Here is a 19,041-nt window from a genome sequence, read left to right as displayed (position 1 = left end):
TCACTGTGGGGGAGGCGGCCGCCGAGCCAGAGGTCCACGACACGGCCGCCGCCGAGCCAGAGGTCCACGACACGGCCGCCAAGCCAGAGTTTCTAGTCATGGTCGCTGAGCTAGCGCCATCTTTTGCTCCATGCCACGTCACAGCAACGCCTCAGCCTGTTCCATGCCACGTCACAGCAACGCCTCAGCCTGCTCCATGCCACGTCACAGCAACGCCTCAGCCTGCTCCATGCCACATCACAGCAACGCCTCAGCCTGCTCCATGCCACGTCACAGCAACGCCTCAGCCTGCTCCATGCCATGTCACAGCCACACCTGAGCAGTGGGACCTGGAGATGGTTCCCACCCTTATACCCACCCTTAGTTCTCCTGAGCAGGCAAGGGGAACTTTCGGCCCTCCGACCCTGCCTGGACCCTCCGAGCCCTGGACTTCGCCTTGGCCTGTCAGTCCCTCGACATTGCCTCAGCTCTGCGTTCCCTCGGCTCCACTGCGGTCCTTCAGCCTGTCGGCTTTGCCGGGGTCCCTCGTCCCTCCGGCTCCTCCTTGGTCTGTCGGTCACCTGGCTCCGCTTTGGCTCTCTGATCCTCTGGCTGCGTCTCGTCCCTCCGATCTGTCAGCTTCACTGGGGACCTCCTTCCCTACGGCTCCACCTTGGTCCTCAGTCCCACCGGCTCCACCTCAGTCTTCCGATCCCCCAGCTCCGCCTTGCTCCTCCGAGCCTCCAGCACCGCCTTGGTCCTCCCTGCCATCGGCTCCACCCTGGCCCTTCGAGTCTTCGGCTACTCTCCGGGCACCAAATTCCATGGCTCCACCCCTCGAGCCTCTCACGGCTCTGTCTTCCATGGCTCCGCCCCTCGAGCCTCTCATGGCTCCACCCCCCACGGACTTTGCCTTGGTCCCATGCCCCTCGCCCTTTCTCGCCATGCCACGCCCCACACCTCAAGACACCCCCCCCCCCAGCTCCCTACAGAACTTTGAATTTATGTCATGTTTTACGTGTTTTGTTTATGTGTTGGGGTGTCAGGAGCCACCCCTTAGTGGGGGGGATATGTCAGGTGTATTTTGTTGATTCATGTCTTTTATTTTGAAAAGTTTAGTTCCTGTTCCCTAGTCATGTGATGTCTTGTTTTCCCTCCATGTTCATGTGTCATGTTTTCATTGGTTTATTGTTTAATTATCTTGTTATCAGTTCTGTTTGTTCATTGGTTTATGTTCTCCCATGTCTTGTATTTAAGCCTCATGTTTTCCATTGTGTCTTGGTCAAGTATTGAATGTGAGTGTAGATGTTTATGTCAGGCCACGTTTATGTCAAGCCAAGTTTATATCAAGTCAGGTTTTTGTCAAGTTCTTGTTTATGTTTAGTTCTGGAGTTAGTAGAAAAACTAATCACGTGTGTAGTTAGGGTTTTGGATTTCACGTACTTTGTAAATAAACTGCACTTGGGTTCTTCATCTTCATGTCTTCGTCATTGTCAGCAGCCAACATTGTTACACCATTAGCGAGCGACAACTATCGCTGCTGTTTATAATTAACAAAGCTTGCATGGAAAGGGGACTCTGGACAAACAAGCCGCCTAAATTCAAAATATGGGGGAAAAAAGTGCCCTCGCAAAGAGTTCCTGTTGTTTTATTGATAACATCTGATAAAGGACCAGTTTCAAATACATACATCGCAATCTTCATTTGAATTTCACTGAACATCATTTGTTTCGTGCCACCAGTTGTGCAGATGTTGCTGAGTCAGTGGCGGATGCTGGATGCTCACGCCATAAACGCGCACAGACAGGACCTCTGCATCTCGCTCCGCATCAGTCTGGTGTCATGCTCCCATGCTAAATTACCTGACCCTTCGCTCCTTTCATTCAAAATCTACTACTGTCCTAGGGAGTAACACTAACGCTCCCTGTGCTATAGCCTACTTCCATGCCCATCTGCTCATACACACCCGTCTGTTTGAAAAGCCTCCTCAGCTAGAAGCAAAAAGTGCAGGAGGGATGGATGATATATATTTATTAAGTTAGTCAGGTCTGAGAGAACACAAAATATAATGTAACCAAATGCTACAATGTAGTTAATGATAATATTAACAAAAATAATATCTGGATAAATAGCCTTGATGTTAAATAATACATTATTAATGATACAATAATAATTTTACATTGATCACTTTTAGTGAATTAATCACATCTCTGACTAATTTTCATTGTGCATTGTTTTATTCAATTGGTATGGAGTTGCGAAGTTTTTTTTTAAAGTTCCAATCTCCTGGCATAACAATTGCACACCATACAAATTATCCTTGTTAAAGTTCATTGTTACTGAAGTACCTTCTTCATTCTGATCGATTAATGCTGAATAAATTCAGGTTGGTTCGCCGTTGAGTGAATTTGCTGTTGATTTAATGACTGTAATTTTTAAACGCGCTAGCTGATTTAACGTGGGAAGGGTCTATCTTAGGGAGTGAGAAGGGGTGCTCCAAACAAGTTGATTGTCACTGGTGCATGCATTAAAATCTGCTTGGTGTATGGACTGATAAAAAAAAAAATAATAATTAAGATTAGAAATGAGGCTTATAGATTATATATTTAGAAATAAGTCTTGCATAATAAGACCTCAGTGCTTCTGGTACAGAGAAGCTGCACCCCTCTGAGAGAAAATAGAAAGCTACAGAAAATAGAACAGCAGGTAAAAGTCAAAATGCGTACTGTCAGTTAATGCAAGTGGGGCTTACTGATCGGAATTAATTTATATATGAAGCCAGAATTTCAGCCTGCCTTGATGCTTTTGTACCTTGATGTAATGAACATTAGGCTAAGCCTTACTTTTTCTTTTTCTTTTTTTTCACAAAAAAATAAATAAATAAAATGCAATAAAACAATTTGGGGTTTCAGCCCTATCAGCCAGGGTCGAGCTACGCGCCTGAGTGCAGTCATGATAACTTTTGGAATAAATTTAAGGTGTTATAATTAAGATGACAAGCTTGGTAGGTTTGGTCTTGATAAACTAGATCTGCTTACACTCCTGTAAAGCAGATCTAGACAAGTGGTGCTATGAGATTATGAGTAATACCATTGTCTGCTGGAGCTCCTTGATTAGTTTTTCTACTTGAATGATGACATTTGATAATGTTTACTCTTTGCACACTCTGATAGTCCTGGTTTCCATTTTATTTCCTTTCAGCAGTCTTTCCTATTCAGATCTCTGTCTTGTATCACTCAATGCTATTTCAGAGTTATAGATGGCTAGTAAAGTTAAGTGGCCTTTGTTTCTGTAACCTTTGTTATCTGTCCATGTTTAAGAAGTTCTATTACAGTATATAGTCATCAGACCTCAGTAAGCACTATAGAAGCAATGTCAATGACTATGACAGTGAGTCATTTCTGCATTCAATGTCAGTATCATCAGAGACAGTGTTTACCTGGCTGCTTGGATGAGATGTTTTTAAGTCTGAAAAGGCAGACAGTTCATCATCTATTAGAGAGGGGTTAGGTGGCCTTAAAGCATGATGTTTTATCTGAGTGTAAATGGTCCATCAGACAGAAGTACTGTGTTGTGAATCGTTCATATAGAAATCTCTGTCTGAGACATAGTTGAGATCTCCTCTGAAACTCTAGAGGAGACATATGTGAGATAACTAGGGTTACTGAGATTAAGCAAGCAGTATTCGGCTGGTCATGTGATTCTAACATGGCAGCCCCCATGTGCGGACCCTCTCCATGTAGAGTAAAACAGCTTTTATAAGATTACTGATATGACTGGAGTCTATATTTTAATGTGAGTGCTCATGATTTCCTACATATATTGAAAATTACAATTCATGTCTTTAGGAGTTAAACTTTTTTAATGAGGAAAGAATTACTGAGTGCACCTTTAAGTAAAAGTCTACATTTCCTATAAAGCAGTTGTTAGACTGCATTAAGGCTAAAATAAACAGGCTTTCCAAAGGCAAGCACAACCTCCACCACCATAAATGCACACATATTGACAATGTGAACTAAATGTGTGTGTATGTGTGACGTTCCATGCAGGTTTGTTTCTACTGTAGATCAGTCAGTGTGTTATCCGTTTAAGAAGATAAACTTGTGTATTTTCTAGATGACAACATCTTGAGAGAAAAAGATTGTGGCTGACATGAATCTGGACGTGCCGAAAGTGAAAGGTGCTGAAAAGACATATTTGCTTTCAGAGTCGATATGCACCAAGGGAGCTCTTACAGATTTTCTTGGAAACAAAAAAATGGCCTGTTGTTGTTTTTTTTTTTTTTTTTTTTGTATATGGTAGAAATACACTCACTGAGCACTTTATTAAGAACACCTGTACACCAACTTATTCATACGATTATCTAATCAGCCAATCGTGTAGCAGCAGTGCAATGCATAAAATCATGCAGATACAGGTCAGGAGCTTCAGTTTATGTTCACATCAACCATCAGCATGGGGAAAAAATTTGATCTCAGTGATTTCGACCATGGCATGATAGTTGGTGCAAGACAGGCTGGTTTGAGTATTTCTGTGACTGCTGATCTCCTGGGGTTTTCATACACAACAGTCTCTAGAATTTACTCAAAATGGTGCCAAAAACAAAAAACATCCAGGTAGCGGCAGTTCTGAGGACGGAAATGTCTTGATGAGAGAGGTCAACAGAGAATGGCCAGACTGGATTGAGTTAACAGAAAGGCTATGGTAACTCAGATAACCACTGTGTACAACTCTAGTGAGCAAAATAGCATCTTAGAATGCACAACACATCGAACGTTGAGGCGGATGGGCTACAACAGCAGAAGACTGACAAAACAGAGGTACTAATTATTAGACCAAAAACCTCTAAAAATAAGACGCTTAAATATAATTTGACTCTCAATGGATTTACTGTTACGTTGTCTTCTACAGCGAAGAACTTAGGTGTTATATTTGATACCAATCTGTCCTTTGAAAATAAAATTTCCAATGTTTGTAGAACAGCATTCTTCCACCTCCGAAATATTGCTAAGTTATGACACATGCTCTCTGTTGCTGATGCCAAAGACTTAAACCAAGACTTGCACTGCACACAATAACTTATATTGGCATTATATTCATGTTGTTTAGCCAGAGGGGAACTGGCCCCCACAGTGAGCCTGGTTTCTCCCAAGGTTATTTTTCTCCATTAACCAACATCTTATGAAGATTTGGAATATATAGCATGAGTCATTCAAAATTACTTTTAGGATGCTTTTATGGTGATTTTATTGTCTTTTTGGAGTTTGACAGCCCCTGGTCATCATCCACTACCATAGCCTGGAAGAGAGCAGGTCTGATATTCTACTAAACATCTCCTTTTGTGATCTACAGAGAAAGAAAAGTCATACAGTTTTGAAACAACATTAAGGTAAGAAAAGGACAGTGTTGGGTGTAATGCATTACAAAGTAATTAATAACTGTATTTAAATTACTTAGAAAGAAAAGTACAGTATGGGATTACTCTTAATTTTTCAGTAATTTAATTACAGTTACTTCTGATGTAATTGTGTTGAATACTGTATAGACTATAGAACAATTCTGTATAAAACAATAGTGAATTTAAAATCGAAATTTAATGTCTTATGTTAAAATGTTTTCTAATTAAATGCAGCCCCTTAAATTCTTTGGCCAGTTAATGAATCATTTATTTGATTTTATATGATGTATCTGAAAGAATTAAAAGAACAATTTCATGTCTATCCTTGTGTTTTTCATCTGGTCGAGGTTGATAAGGGTTTTAGAAAGTAATTAGTAATGCAATTACTTTTCAGACAGAGTAATCAGTGCAGTAATCTAATTACACTGTAGAAGATGTAATTAGTAGTTAGTAATTAATTATTTTTAGAGTAACTTACCCAACACTGGAAAAGGACATATATTTTTTTAGAACTATCCTTTTAAACACGTTTTGGTCTAATTCAATCTTGTGACTGCTGACACAATGAAAAGCATGCATACAAACCTACAAAAAAATGATATTTATTTGAGTATTAGAACAGTTTTCTATGATCATGTGCTTTACTCATCAGTCCATTTAGAGTGTTTTACTGTCATATAGACAGCTGTTATATACCTGCTCTCCCAGGGAGCAAACAGAAGAGCCCTCTTTTTATTTCAGACAGCATCATTAAAAACACTACGGATACACTGCATGCAAATCGTTACAGTATCTTGCGATCTGGTGCCAGAAAGAAGGAAAAACTTTATTGCTAATGAAAGTGCAAATGAGGCATTTGGTTAATGACTGGGTGAGGACAATATTGGCCTGATTGCAGGAGAATGAATTAAGTAATGCGTGTTATGCTCTTAGACAATTATTGCTTTAAAAATCAATTTCATAGAGACACAGAATAGTGTGATTTTAAAGGGGAATCTCTCTCTCTCTCTCTCTTTCACACACACACACACACACACACACACACACACACACACACACACACACGCATGCATACACGCACACACAAATTTACTTGATGTAGTCCCCATTATTTTACTTGAGTCTATTGGCCTATTAATCACAAACAGAGGAGCACACAGTTATAGATCTACAGTATATAAATATTCCTGGTGTCGCACTGTTCTACTCTTTAGAACACAGTGTATTAGCTAAATAAATGACTGCAGGACCTTTGTTAGCTCAAGGAAATCCATAAACTGTTGCTTGATGGCTCACATGGGTGGAAGTGTTGCAGAGTCATGCTTCCTTGAAGAATTGCATTGTGTCCATTTTAATAAGGCATGAATGCAGGGTGAAAAAAAATGGTTCTGTGTTTTCTATTGGGAATCATGCATATGAGATGCAAGAGTTTATGAAAGAGGGTGAAAAAAACATGCATGCACTTTAAATCTTTCTTTAGTGATTGATCAGGTATCAAAAGCCATTTTTTTCAGCCATTTTGACTTGGGTATCAAATTACATGCTTTCATGACAGCATTGTGTCTTTTCCCCAACCATCTTCAGTGCTTCTGCTATGCTGCTTTTGACCAAAACATTTTTTTTAATAAGTGAAGTAAGATTCACTTGGCTTGAGTAGGCTCCAGTTTAACTGTGGTGTGATAAAGCAGGGGTGTGTAAGGTCACCCATGGGTTGGCCTAAAGGAAAAACCAATTCAAGTCTGTCATTTCTGCACCTCTATTGTCACCAAATGAAATGGCAAAAATAACAACATCGGTTGGACAAATATATCATCCTACCTCAAACTCACACCATTGGTTGAGCCAATGTTGCTATGTCTGACTGTTCGGGATGCTCAAACAATGCCATGTGTGAGACATTTTTGCCTGCTTACAATCATTCATTACCAAATATTACAGACATAGAAAGTCATGAACAGCCTGAGGGCAATACAGTAGTATATGTACACAATTAAAATGTTAAAGAGAAACACGCTTGATTAGACAATGACTTGTTGTATGCATATCATAGTATGATAAAAAAAAAAAGAAAGAAGCTTTTGCTCTTCCTCATGCATAAATCAGATGGCATGTTTCAAAAAAACCTATGCTAATATTTAGTTGGATTACTGTTCTGGTAGAAAACCCTTTCAATGCCAAATGCCTTAAGATTTAATAGCCTGTATACACCAATGAGCCAAAACATTTTGACCACCTGCCTTAAATGCTGTTGGTCCTCCACGTGCCGCCAAAACAGCGCCAACCCGCCGAGGGATGGACTATACAAGACACCTGAAGGTGTCCTGTGGTATCTGGCACCAAGACAGCAGCCTGTAAATTGCGAGGTGGAGCTGCCGTGGATTGGACTTGCTGGATTGAGATTTGGGGAATAGGCTAGGAGGCCAGGGCAACACCTTGAACTCTTCATCATGTTCCTCAAACCATTCAACATTGTGTGCAGTGTGGCAGGGTGCATCATCCTGCTGAAAGAGGCCACTGGCATCAGGGAAAACCATTGCCTGTACCTGGTCTGCAATAATGTTTAGGTAGGTGGCACATGTCAAATTGTCGTCCACATGAATGGTCGGACCCAGGGTTTCCCAGCAGAACATTGCCCTCAGCATCATTCTCCCTCCATCGAGTTGTTGTCTTCCCACAGTGCATCCAGGTGCCATCACTTCCCCAGGTAAACGGCACACATGTACACGGCCATCCACGTGATGTAAAAGAAAACGGGACTCATCGGATCAGGCGACCTTCTTCCACTGCTCCAAGGTCCAGTTCCGATGCTCACGTGCCGATTGTAGGCGCATTCAACGGTGTACAGGGGTCATCATGGGCACTCTGACCAGTCTGCGGCTACGCAGCCGCAAACGCAGCAGGATGCAATGCACTGTGTTGTGACACATTCCTCCTGTGACCATCATTAAAATATTTTCTGTGACCTGTGCCGCAAAAGACCTTCTGTCGGTTCGAACCAGACAGGATAGCCTTCGTTGCCCTCGCACATTGATGAGACTTGTGCGCCCAACACCCTGTCACCGGTTTGTGGTTTGTCCCTCCTCGGACCACTGTCGGTAGGTACTCACCACTGCTGACTGGGAGCACCCAACAAGCCTGGCCATTTCAGAGATGCTCTGACCCAGTAGTCTGGCCATAACAATCTGGCCCTTGTCAAAGTCGCTCAGGTCTTTACTCCTGCCCATTTCTCCTGCATTCAACACACTGACTACGATAACTCATTGTTCATTTACCATCTAATCTACCCAGACCTTGACATTTGGCCTTGTTAGGAGATGATCAACATTATTCGCTTCACCTGTGAGTGGTCATAATATTTTGACTCATATGTCTGATCAGCAGCCAGTGATTTTAAACACAGTAAATTTCAAAATTGTTTTCACCGATTCATGAGCACTGATCAATCAACACAATGCTAGACAGATGTCTCTTTTTTGACTTGATTTGAATTTGAGAAAGATTATGAAATACAAGATGCATTCTTTTAATATACTATATTATTTTCTATTAAATTTGCCTATTAAGAAAAGTAGTTGGTTTGGCTGTTTGCATCGATTCAATATACAAAAGTGCAATGGAAGTGTATGAGGCCAATCCATAAACATTAAAATTCACACTATTTCAAAAGTATAGTCACATATATAAAGATTATACATTTGAATATGATTTTAGTGTGACGTTTACAAGACTACTGCTTGCCAGGGTTACATCGTCATGACAATGAAGTTGTAATATTGGTTATAACTTTACACAGATAATACTAAGCATTTTTATCACACTAAAATGATGCTAACACGTATAATGTTTACGTCTTGACGCTATACTTTTGAAACAGAGTGTATTTTAATGTTTATAGACTGGCCCCAATCACTCCCACTGTAAGATTCCTACTGTAAGACCGTGATGTTTGCTTTCTTTTAAACAGGCTAAACGAAGGACTCCTCTGGATTGAGAGCGCAGCACTATATGCTCTGAGGAAGCGGATCGCCTGTAAAGCGGCACTGCGGCAGTGCTGTATCAATGCGCTCGGTCCCTGACTCTTCGCGCCGGGATCCTGAAGCACGGGCTCGCGGAGAGGAGCAGCGTCGCTTCCTTGCAGGATTTATTTGTTTGTGGAAAAAAAATAGCTTTTGTTTTTCTTTGCAAAGAAGCTCGCCTTCCGAATGCCGACGACTCGTCCAGACGACCCTCCTTCTCCACTCGCCAGGGTTTGCCTGTGTTGGTTTTGTCCTGCATGAGAGAAGACAGGCTTTGTGTTTTTGGTGGATCTAGAGCTGGAGAAGGAGGCAGTGCCAGGCGCTGCTGCTGTGGGCTACACCGGCCACGGTGCGTGGACACACACACACACACACACACACACACACACACACACACACACACACACACACACACACACACACACACACACACACACACACACACACACACACACAGAGAGAGAGAGAGAGAGAGAACTCATGGAAGACTCATGAAAGATTTCGAGATTTCCAGTATGGACGGAGGGAAGGTAGGGCTGGCAGGGAGTGTAAATAGATTAAAACCATTTGCTGAGATATTTGGGGTGTGTGTGACAGGGGTGCCAGTACAGGGCATCATCAGTTTAAAGGGGCACGTGATTGGAAATAGCTTTGTAATAATAGCACACCTAGGCTATTGATCAGGCTTTGATTGCTGTTTGGAAAATGTTACTGGAATGCATAATTCATATGAAAAAGTCCAGTTCACATTGCATTGCTGAAATGCAGTGTTTTCCACTTGTATGGGGATTTTGGAGGCAGATAAAGGTTGGTTTGTGTCAGTGAAGTTTAAGTTGATGTCTATGATGTCATAATGTTGCAACTGTAAGTATTAGTATCATATGGTGAAATTTAGGTTGAATGCAGAATATGATGTCATACTGTAGCTGCTGTAAGTGTTCATGCCATTTGGTAAAGTTTAAGTAAATTGCTGATTATGATGTCATACCACTGCAGGTGCTTGAGTGATTTGATGAATTTTAAGTTGATTGCTGATTATATCATAATGTACTGTAGTTAATGTATGTCCTCACTCCATTGGTGGAGTTTAATTTGATAGCTGTCTATGTTGTGATAACGGAGCAACTGTAGGTATTCATGTCATTTGGTGAATTGCAGGTTGATTAATATGTCACAATGTAGCCGAGGGGTTCATTTCATTAGGGTAAGTTTAAAGGAATATTCCCGGTTCAGTGCAAGTTAAGCTCAATTGACAGCGTTTGTGGCATAATGTTGATTACCACAAAAATAAATAAATAAATAAATAAATAAAAAAAAGACTCATCCGTCCTTTTCTTTAAAAAATGCAAAAATCGAGGTTACAGTGGGGAACTTACAGTGGGAGTAAATGGGGCCATTTTTTGGAGGGTTTAAAGGCAGAAATGTGAAGCTTATGATTTCATAAATGCACTTACTTGAATTATTGTTAAAACTCATGTATTATTTGAGCTGTAAATTTTAAATCATCGTATTTACAGGGTTTACGCTGTTACCTTGCCATGGCAATTTGTTTTTTAATTGGATATAACTTTACACATATAAGGCTAGTAAGCAATTTTATCACACTAAAATAATATCAAAAATATTGTTTACATCTTGTGGCTATACTTTTGAATCAGTGAGTATTTTTAGCATTTACGGATTGGCCCCATTCACATCCATTGTAAGTACTCACTGGAACCTAGATATTTTTTTTTTTTTTTTAAGAAAACTTTCTAATTTTTGTGGTTATCAGCATTATGCTATTGATTGAGCATAGCTTTGTATTGAATCCGGAATATTCCTTTAAGTTGATGGCTGATTATTATGTCATACAGTAGCTACTCTGTGTTCACGTTATTGGTGAAGTTGAATGTGGTGGCCCTCTAAAGTGTCATAATGTTGCAACTGTAGGTATTCATGTCATTTTGTGAAGTTTAAGTTCATAGCTAATTATGATGTCATAATGGAGACTCTGTAAGTGTTCTCACTTGGTGTGGAAACAGCAGTAGGATTCCAAAAAAAGGGTGACATTTTGATTGTCATGACCTGCAGTTGATTGCTTTAAGGAGAATGATAGTGGGTTGTTTAATCTGTTGATGCAAGGTTTACAGACCTTAGGAGGCTTCATTTGATGTGTTTAGTTTTCTTATGGATTGAAAAAGATCAGATTTCAGTGACAGCAGGCCTTGGGTAGAAAAAGGTGGTGAAAATGATTCTTCTGAAAAGGTTCATTAGTCACGATCAGAGCTAGAACAAAACATTGTGACAGTGAAAACGCATGAATGTTAACACTTGTTATTATTTATTAGTGTGAGCCAAGACTTGTCTATATTTAAGGGGAAAAATTGCGTAGAACAAATTATTTTAGCTGATGTTTGGACTTAGGTTTAATAGTAATAGTCATGAAGATAAAGAGCTGATTCAAGGAAGAAACACTTATGCTGCAGAAACCTCATTGGCCAAATTGAATGGTTAGTTGGTTCAGTTAGTTGAAATGAAGATTTTCAGATTGGAAGGTTTTTATCTAGGGTTTTTAACTATTAACAGAGGCACCGTAAAATGGTTTTAGACTAAAAGAGCATGGTTCTTTGTTGTTGGTGTTTTAAGTAAATACAGTATGTATAACTTTATGGTGCAGATGACTGAAAATCAGCAAAGTACTTTTATGCCAGTGTAATAAGCTAAACTAAAATTAGCTGTAATGCAAAGGTTTTCTTTATCTACAACTAAGAAATATTAATAATTTATCTCAGCCTGTCTCAGATTATAGCAGTCTGAGAATAATGACAATGCGTGGGAGCAAAAACATTAGCTTTTACTGGAGATATAGATATAGATCTCTAAATTTACTAAATAAGATATGCTTTCTCGCACGAAATGGCAAGATCTGAAAGTGGAAAGTGACATTTCAAAAGTGACTGTAGTCATTGTGGAATTAGATCAAAAGGAAGGGATCTAAGATGAATATAAATGTGTTTTGATTCATAATGACAGTGTCTGCATGATTTTTATGTACTATATAGATAAGGGTGGGAATTCTTGGAAGGGTTTAATGCATTCTCAAGTCCTTAACTCTCTGAGAGAACATTTAAAATGTTTGCTCTTTATCTCTTTGACTTGTAGGATGGAAAGGTGTCAGACTGCACTTAAACAGAGTGTTGGGGCATTGAGGACAACCATGTGGAGACCTGGTACAGCTCTGTTGGAAGATACTTCAAGTGATCTGCTTGTTTACTTTACCTAAACTTGGGCTGAAATTGCTTATCGGATACTTTCCAGTTTGGTAAAAATCAACAGGATTAGATTTTGGATTTCTTTGCTTGTGGATATATGCATTTATCCCTTTGGAATCATATTTACATATTTTATGTCGAACAAATTCGCGTAACATCAGCAGGTATTTGGATTTGGATAATCGCACTTCTATCACTGGAGTACAATTATTCAGCTTTCTGTTACAGGTGTTTGTTGGGAATTGTAGGAGTTTAAACGCTCTCAAACCTGCAACCAACACTGAGCAAGGGCTGAGAGCCTTCCAGAAGGAAGTTTTTGGTTGAGTTTGTCATCCGTTGAAATGGATGGCCCGCGGTGCAGCGGGATCCGGAAAAAGCGGAAGTCTCGGTCTGTGCGAGACCGGGAGCGCATATCTAATGGGATGAGGAATAACCATGTCCGGGGCTCCGTGCTTCGATTCTCCTCTGATTCTGAGAGGGAAGACAGCACCAACCCCTCCTCCTCTTTCTCAAGACCCAGGCCACCAAGGAGGAAGAGAAAGGTGCCTATGTCAGCCGAGGAGGACATCATTGATGGATTTTCAATATCAGGGTTCATAACATTAGAAGCTCTTGAGGTAAGTGCTTGCTGCCTTGACATGAATGTGTTTTTAACATCAGTTTTTTGGAAGCGCTTGTTTGGTGTGGCTGTGAATTGCTCTGCAGTGGCAGTTTAATTTCTGGTTTATTGTTGTCTGTAGACTGCTTCATTCGGGACTTCTCTACTTATGTGGTTCAGTTTGCACAGTGTTGTTTTTTTGTTGTTGTTCCTCTGTAAGTTTTCAAGTGTGTGGCCTTATAAGTGGTTATCCTGCCAAAATATGTAGGATACTTGTGGATTTCTGATGTAATGTTGTAGTGCTGTAGTGCGGTTTTAAGAATGTTGGTTCCTTTGTGCATTAAGCTTGAATAGAAAGAATCTAGTGACTCTGCTTTTGCATAAGACACATTGTGTGACTGCAGAATTATGTGTACTGGGTGTATAGGCTTATATTTCTGAGTTGGTATACAGTTGTGCTCAAAAGTTTGACAGAAATTGTGAAATTTTGGCATTGATTTTGAAAATATGACTGATCATGCAAAAAAAGTATTTTATTTAAGGGCAGTGATCATATGAAGCCATTTATTATCACATAGTTGTTTGGCTCCTTTTTAAATCATAATGATAACAGAAATCACCCAAATGGCCCTGATCAAAAGTTTACATACCCTTGAATGTTTGGCCTTGTTACAGACACACAAGGTGACACACACAGGTTTAAATTACATTTAAAGGTTAATTTCCCACACCTGTGGCTTTTTAATTTGCAGTTAGTGTCTGTGTATAAATAGTCAATGAGTTTGTTAGCTCTCACATGGATGCACTGAGCAGGCTAGATACTGAGCCATGGGGAGCAGAAAAGAACTGTCAAAAGACCTGCGTAACAAGGTAATAGAACTTTATAAAGATGGAAAAGGATATAAAAATATATCCAAAGCCTTGAAAATGCCAGTCAGTACTGTTCAATCACTTATTAAGAATGGAAAATTTGGGGATCTCTTGATACCAAGCCAAGGTCAGGTAGACTAAGAAAGATTTCGGCCACAACTGCCAGAAGAATTGTTCGGGATACAAAGAAAAACCCACAGGTAACCTCAGGAGAAATACAGGCTGCTCTTGAAAAAGACGGTGGTGGTTGTTTCAAGGAGCACAATAATTGTTGACCCCTCTCCAAACATAGCGCTTATGGTTGTGACCATAAAGCTCTATTTTGGTCTCGTCACTTCAAATTACAGTTTGCCAGAAGCTGTGAGGCATGTCAAGGTGTTGTCAGGCATATTGTAACCGGGCTTTTTTGTGGCATTGGCTTCTTTCTGGCAACTCGACCATGTAGCTAATTTTTGTTCAAGTATCGTCGTATTGTGCTCCTTGAAACAACCACACTGTCTTTTTCCAGAACAGCCTGTTTTTTTGCATGATCAGTCATATTTTCAAAATCAATGTCAAAATTTCACAATTTCTGCCAGGGTATGCAAACTTTTGAGCACAACTGTATAATAATGTCTAGAAATGTATTCCTCCTGTCTGGCACTATGTGACTTTCAAACTTACGATGTTTAAAATGAGGGTTACATTTATTACATTCATTCACTTTAATCAAACCCATGACCTTAGCGTTTCTAGTGCCACATTTTCCCCGTTGAGCTACAGAGTTAGCTAAACAACCAAGTTAGATAAAGATTAGATTATTTTTAGATCATCATTAGATCATTTGGAGTCATTTTACTATCACTGAATTTATACTGCAACCCATCTAGTAGCTTTGGTCTGTGTTGCATGTGATTTAGCCAGAGCAATCATATGGGTACTATGCTAATGTTTATTGTAATGTTGTTCATTGCTTTTCCGTATTTTTAATAAAGCTAAGTCTTTCTTTAGGGATACAATTCCCAGTAAACTTCTCAGTTCTCATTAGATAATGCGATTGTAGTTTGACTTTGTCCAGTGTGTATACATGTAGGGCTGCTCGATCTGGTCAATATTGAGATCACGATTATTTAACACGATTACTCATGACTTTGGAAACATCATGCATTTATTGAACTTTTAAAAAATAATTGTCTTTTTAACAGTGGATTTCCTTGAACTTGAAATGTAAACTGCACTGGGTAGGGGAGGAGGCTATTGTCATATGATCATTATTTTATGTCATGTATGGTAGTCAAATAAAGGAAAGCCTCCATCACCATCATTTACAGCAGGGATGCCCATAGTTCTATGGAATGAGATAGACTATTTCATCATGTTATTGCAGCTAGATCTACCATGTACAATAAAGACTATACGTTATCACAATACCAAAATTTCAGTAGTTGTAGTGACATTAGACGATTCGCAGTACCAGCTTCAAAACCACAACAAATAATAACACTAACTAATATGTTAATTATGGAAGAATGGTTTAATTATTCAAGACTAGTAAACAGTCAGTAATAAAATAACAATACAAAATAGGAATGAATAGAAATAGATTAAAAATAATAGAACAAAAAATACAAATTAAGAAAATTCATTGATTTTTTTTTTTTCAGTTTTAAAAGTTTTTAACAGCAGTAGGCTATCAAGCATTCAAGTAAACATTCATAACATAACTATTTTTTCTTCTGCAGTATAGCTCCTAAAGTAAATGTACGTTGTTTTAAAGGAGTTTTAGATATTATTTTGGAAAATAAGCCAAAAAAGACTAATCAAAAACCAGTGTATAATGGGCTAAGACTACACCCTCACCTTTATGTTCACTTTGATCCATTTTTAACTCACAAAAAACAAACTTTCTCTTCTTAATAGAGCTGTGTATCACCGATTTTCTTTATGATAAGATACATGGTGAATGTGACTCATATATTATGATTCACTACGTTGCGAGCCATCACGTTATAATCTAGCTGCAGCAAACGCATGTGCGAGTGATGAGCGTCCCTGCGCCAGAGTGTGCACCAGCCGGGAGAAGATTCAGTCTCTTCCCCGGTCACTTCACGCAAATCATAGACGCGCCGCTGACCGCACAGAGAAATACCAGTTTCGGAGTTTATTTTCATAACCCGCTTCCTTATTATTTTAACTTTAATAAAGGATGCTTTAAAGATATAACGCCGGGGTGTTTCATTGCGAAATGGAATGTGGCACAATAATTGTTTTATCTCGATTATCTTATTTTCATAATTGTTTGATGCCAAAATTGTAATTTAAAATAAAATTTGATTAATCGCCCAGCCTTATATACATATTAATTGGACCACAGCTAGGATTGCCAACTTTCTACCAGCCAATTACGGGACATTCCAGCTCTAAATAGGGGACTTTTTTCAGCAGGGCTCTGATGTGAGATGCTGCGCAACAGTTAAAGAGGTCCATCTAGAGCTTGTTTACACACAAAAACAATTGAAAAACAGAACACAAACTACGCATTCGGTGTGAACGGCTCTCAAAATTACTCACAAAATGAAAATCGCTTTAATACAACGACCAGGAATAACCAAATTTCTATCAGTCTTCAATCTTTAATAAACAATACTTTTTTCAAATAGAATGAAGCTGCAGTCAATGGAGAAGACATTATTTTTCTGTCAAGGATTTCTTTCCCCATAATTTTAAACCTCAACCAACCGGCTTTCCATTTAAAATTGGGCTCAAAAGTTTGTAGACAGTATGAATAATGTGTTAAAATAGTATATTTCACTAAAAATATAATTTGGCCTTCCAGGGCCATTGTCTCAGTACAAGTCTTAGTACTGTTTTAAGCAACTATGCATTATAATGGATTATTCCGTATTATACGGAACGGTTGGCAACCCTAACCACAACTGGCCTAGGCATTATGTAAATGCTCCGAAAGACAGCGATGTCTTAAACCCTGTGTATTTGACATCCTTCCTTTAAATATGCAATTATGTATTGTGCCATGTATACTTGGAGAGACAGATGAATACCGTAGCTCGACTACGCAAAAAACGGCTGTAGCTTGCTTATAACTGCGCATGTAAACGTACTGACTGACAGGACATCTGGTATCATCCTGATATTAAGTGTTGCTCTAGCTGTTAAAAGCCCAAAAGTGTAACACGACAAAGCTTTGTACGCTTTACCCTCACATCCCCTACAGATGTTGTTCTGTTGTGTTGGATGTTCAGTAGTAATCTGTAAAAGGAGCCCGTCAGCGGCTTACACTGTCATGGTAGTGCTGTGAACCACAGGCGCAGTTCTCCAGGGGTGACATCCCATTCACTGCTCTTCACTGCTCTGGGATCTGTGACTCATGCTCTGTCGTCTTGCTCCATTTAGAACCTCTTAGAGATCCAGAAGGAATGTCAGTGATCAGCTCCATTCTCATTCATGCAGTTCAGATCAACATGATTCTTAATGAGCTGAAGCAGCTAGCCAGCAAACCTAAACAATGTTGGCCTGCTCTGAATTAAAATCTTATAAGAAGGGTATTGAGTTATTCAGAAGAGATTTTGTTGGATTTTATGTTGATCTCATTTTGGCCTTTATATTTTTCAGGGTTCCCATGTTCATGGAAAACCTGGAAATATATGGGAATTTAAAAAGTGTTATTTCCATGCCTGTAAAAGTCATAAAGTAAAAAAGTAATGGAAATGTCTGTAGTCAATAAAAAAATGTGTAGTCAGGCTCCGCAATAAAATACTTAATTAGCTTGAAATTGCTCTTTGTGAGTGTATGATGAATTCAAAAAATAATCACCAACGACTGGAAAAGTCATGGAAATTCATTGTTGCAACCTGGTCTCATAGAACCACGTAATATACCTACATTTTTGCAAAATGATTTTATGTGATGTAATGTGGCACTTACCTGGTTAAATGAACACTAGAGGCTCTACAACAACAATGACTTACTCTATTCACTTTCACTTAAACCAGTAAAACAGCAGATTATCATAAAAGCTTGCTTGTCATTGTGTTACTCACACAATGCTATTTTATGACATCAAAACACTTGTACAATAGTGCATGAACTGTATGTCGATATATTTTACTTAACTAGGGCTGTCAATTGATTAAAAGTGATCTAATTTACTATGTGATGCCGATTAATTAATGGAATTAATCGCAATTAATCGCATACATCAATATTTGCTGAGGAAGGCTCCCAAATAAAGATAATTATAAAGATAATATATAGTAATAAATATTGTAAATCAGATTATTCAAATGTATTACATTATTTTGGCAGATGATTAAAATACTACTAATTAGAATATCAAAAAATGTGCTTTAGAATTTATTTATTTTGATTTCCATATTCTCTTCATCATTTCGTTATATATTAATTTCTATAAGCCTATTATTGGCCTACTTAAGTAACTGATTTTCAGTTGAGTTTGTCAGTCCCTCACAGGATGCACTGTCTGCATGATTTAAAATGTTGTCTATGCAGTGCGTCAGACGGCCTGTCAGAGAGTCTCACTTTGGTTGCGTCATGTTTCAGCGTCTCATGCCATAAACATGGATTTGAAGATGATGTTTTTATTAAACAGTAGATTGAAACTTTGAAAAATGCCTCTTAAGATCTGTGCATTCTGTTGTGCTCTGCCCAATCTGTGAAAGGCTCCTTATTCATTTTGTGCTGCCTGCTTTCGTTAGTTTGATGAGGCGTGTTGCCTGTACAAGGTACAGCCCAAGGTGAGGCTACCTCGATGTCTGCGGAAAACAAAAACATCAAGGTTCAATACAGAACTTAGGGGGCAAGATTAATGTGTTACTTTTTTTTACACTTTATTTTTCATATAATTAATTGCACAAAATTACTGAGTTAAATCAACAGCCCTAATTTTCATGTTTGCATTACATAACC

The 19,041-nt window shown here is 39.1% G+C and overlaps 1 protein-coding gene across 4 annotated transcripts in view; it reads left to right on the top strand.

Annotated features, from left to right (window-relative positions):
• Positions 1-9,464: 9,464 nt before the first annotated feature.
• Positions 9,465-19,041, top strand: part of auts2a (activator of transcription and developmental regulator AUTS2 a) — a 530,438-nt gene continuing 520,861 nt past the window's right edge. For 3 of the 4 annotated variants that reach the window (XM_051685884.1, XM_051685881.1, XM_051685880.1), the window contains exons 1-2: positions 9,466-9,742; positions 12,538-13,264. In XM_051685884.1, the coding sequence (XP_051541844.1) occupies positions 12,989-13,264 (276 nt within the window). In that variant the 5' untranslated portion in view covers positions 9,466-9,742; positions 12,538-12,988. Of the gene's footprint in view, positions 9,743-12,537; positions 13,265-19,041 lie in introns of all 4 variants that reach the window. The other variant, XM_051685882.1, reaches the window with a different exon arrangement.

Source organism: Myxocyprinus asiaticus, chromosome 43, assembly GCF_019703515.2.
Source record: "Myxocyprinus asiaticus isolate MX2 ecotype Aquarium Trade chromosome 43, UBuf_Myxa_2, whole genome shotgun sequence".
NCBI classification, from domain to species: domain Eukaryota; kingdom Metazoa; phylum Chordata; class Actinopteri; order Cypriniformes; family Catostomidae; genus Myxocyprinus; species Myxocyprinus asiaticus.
The sequence above is the reverse complement of the archived record's forward strand: the minus strand, read 5'-3'. Positions and strand labels throughout refer to the sequence as shown.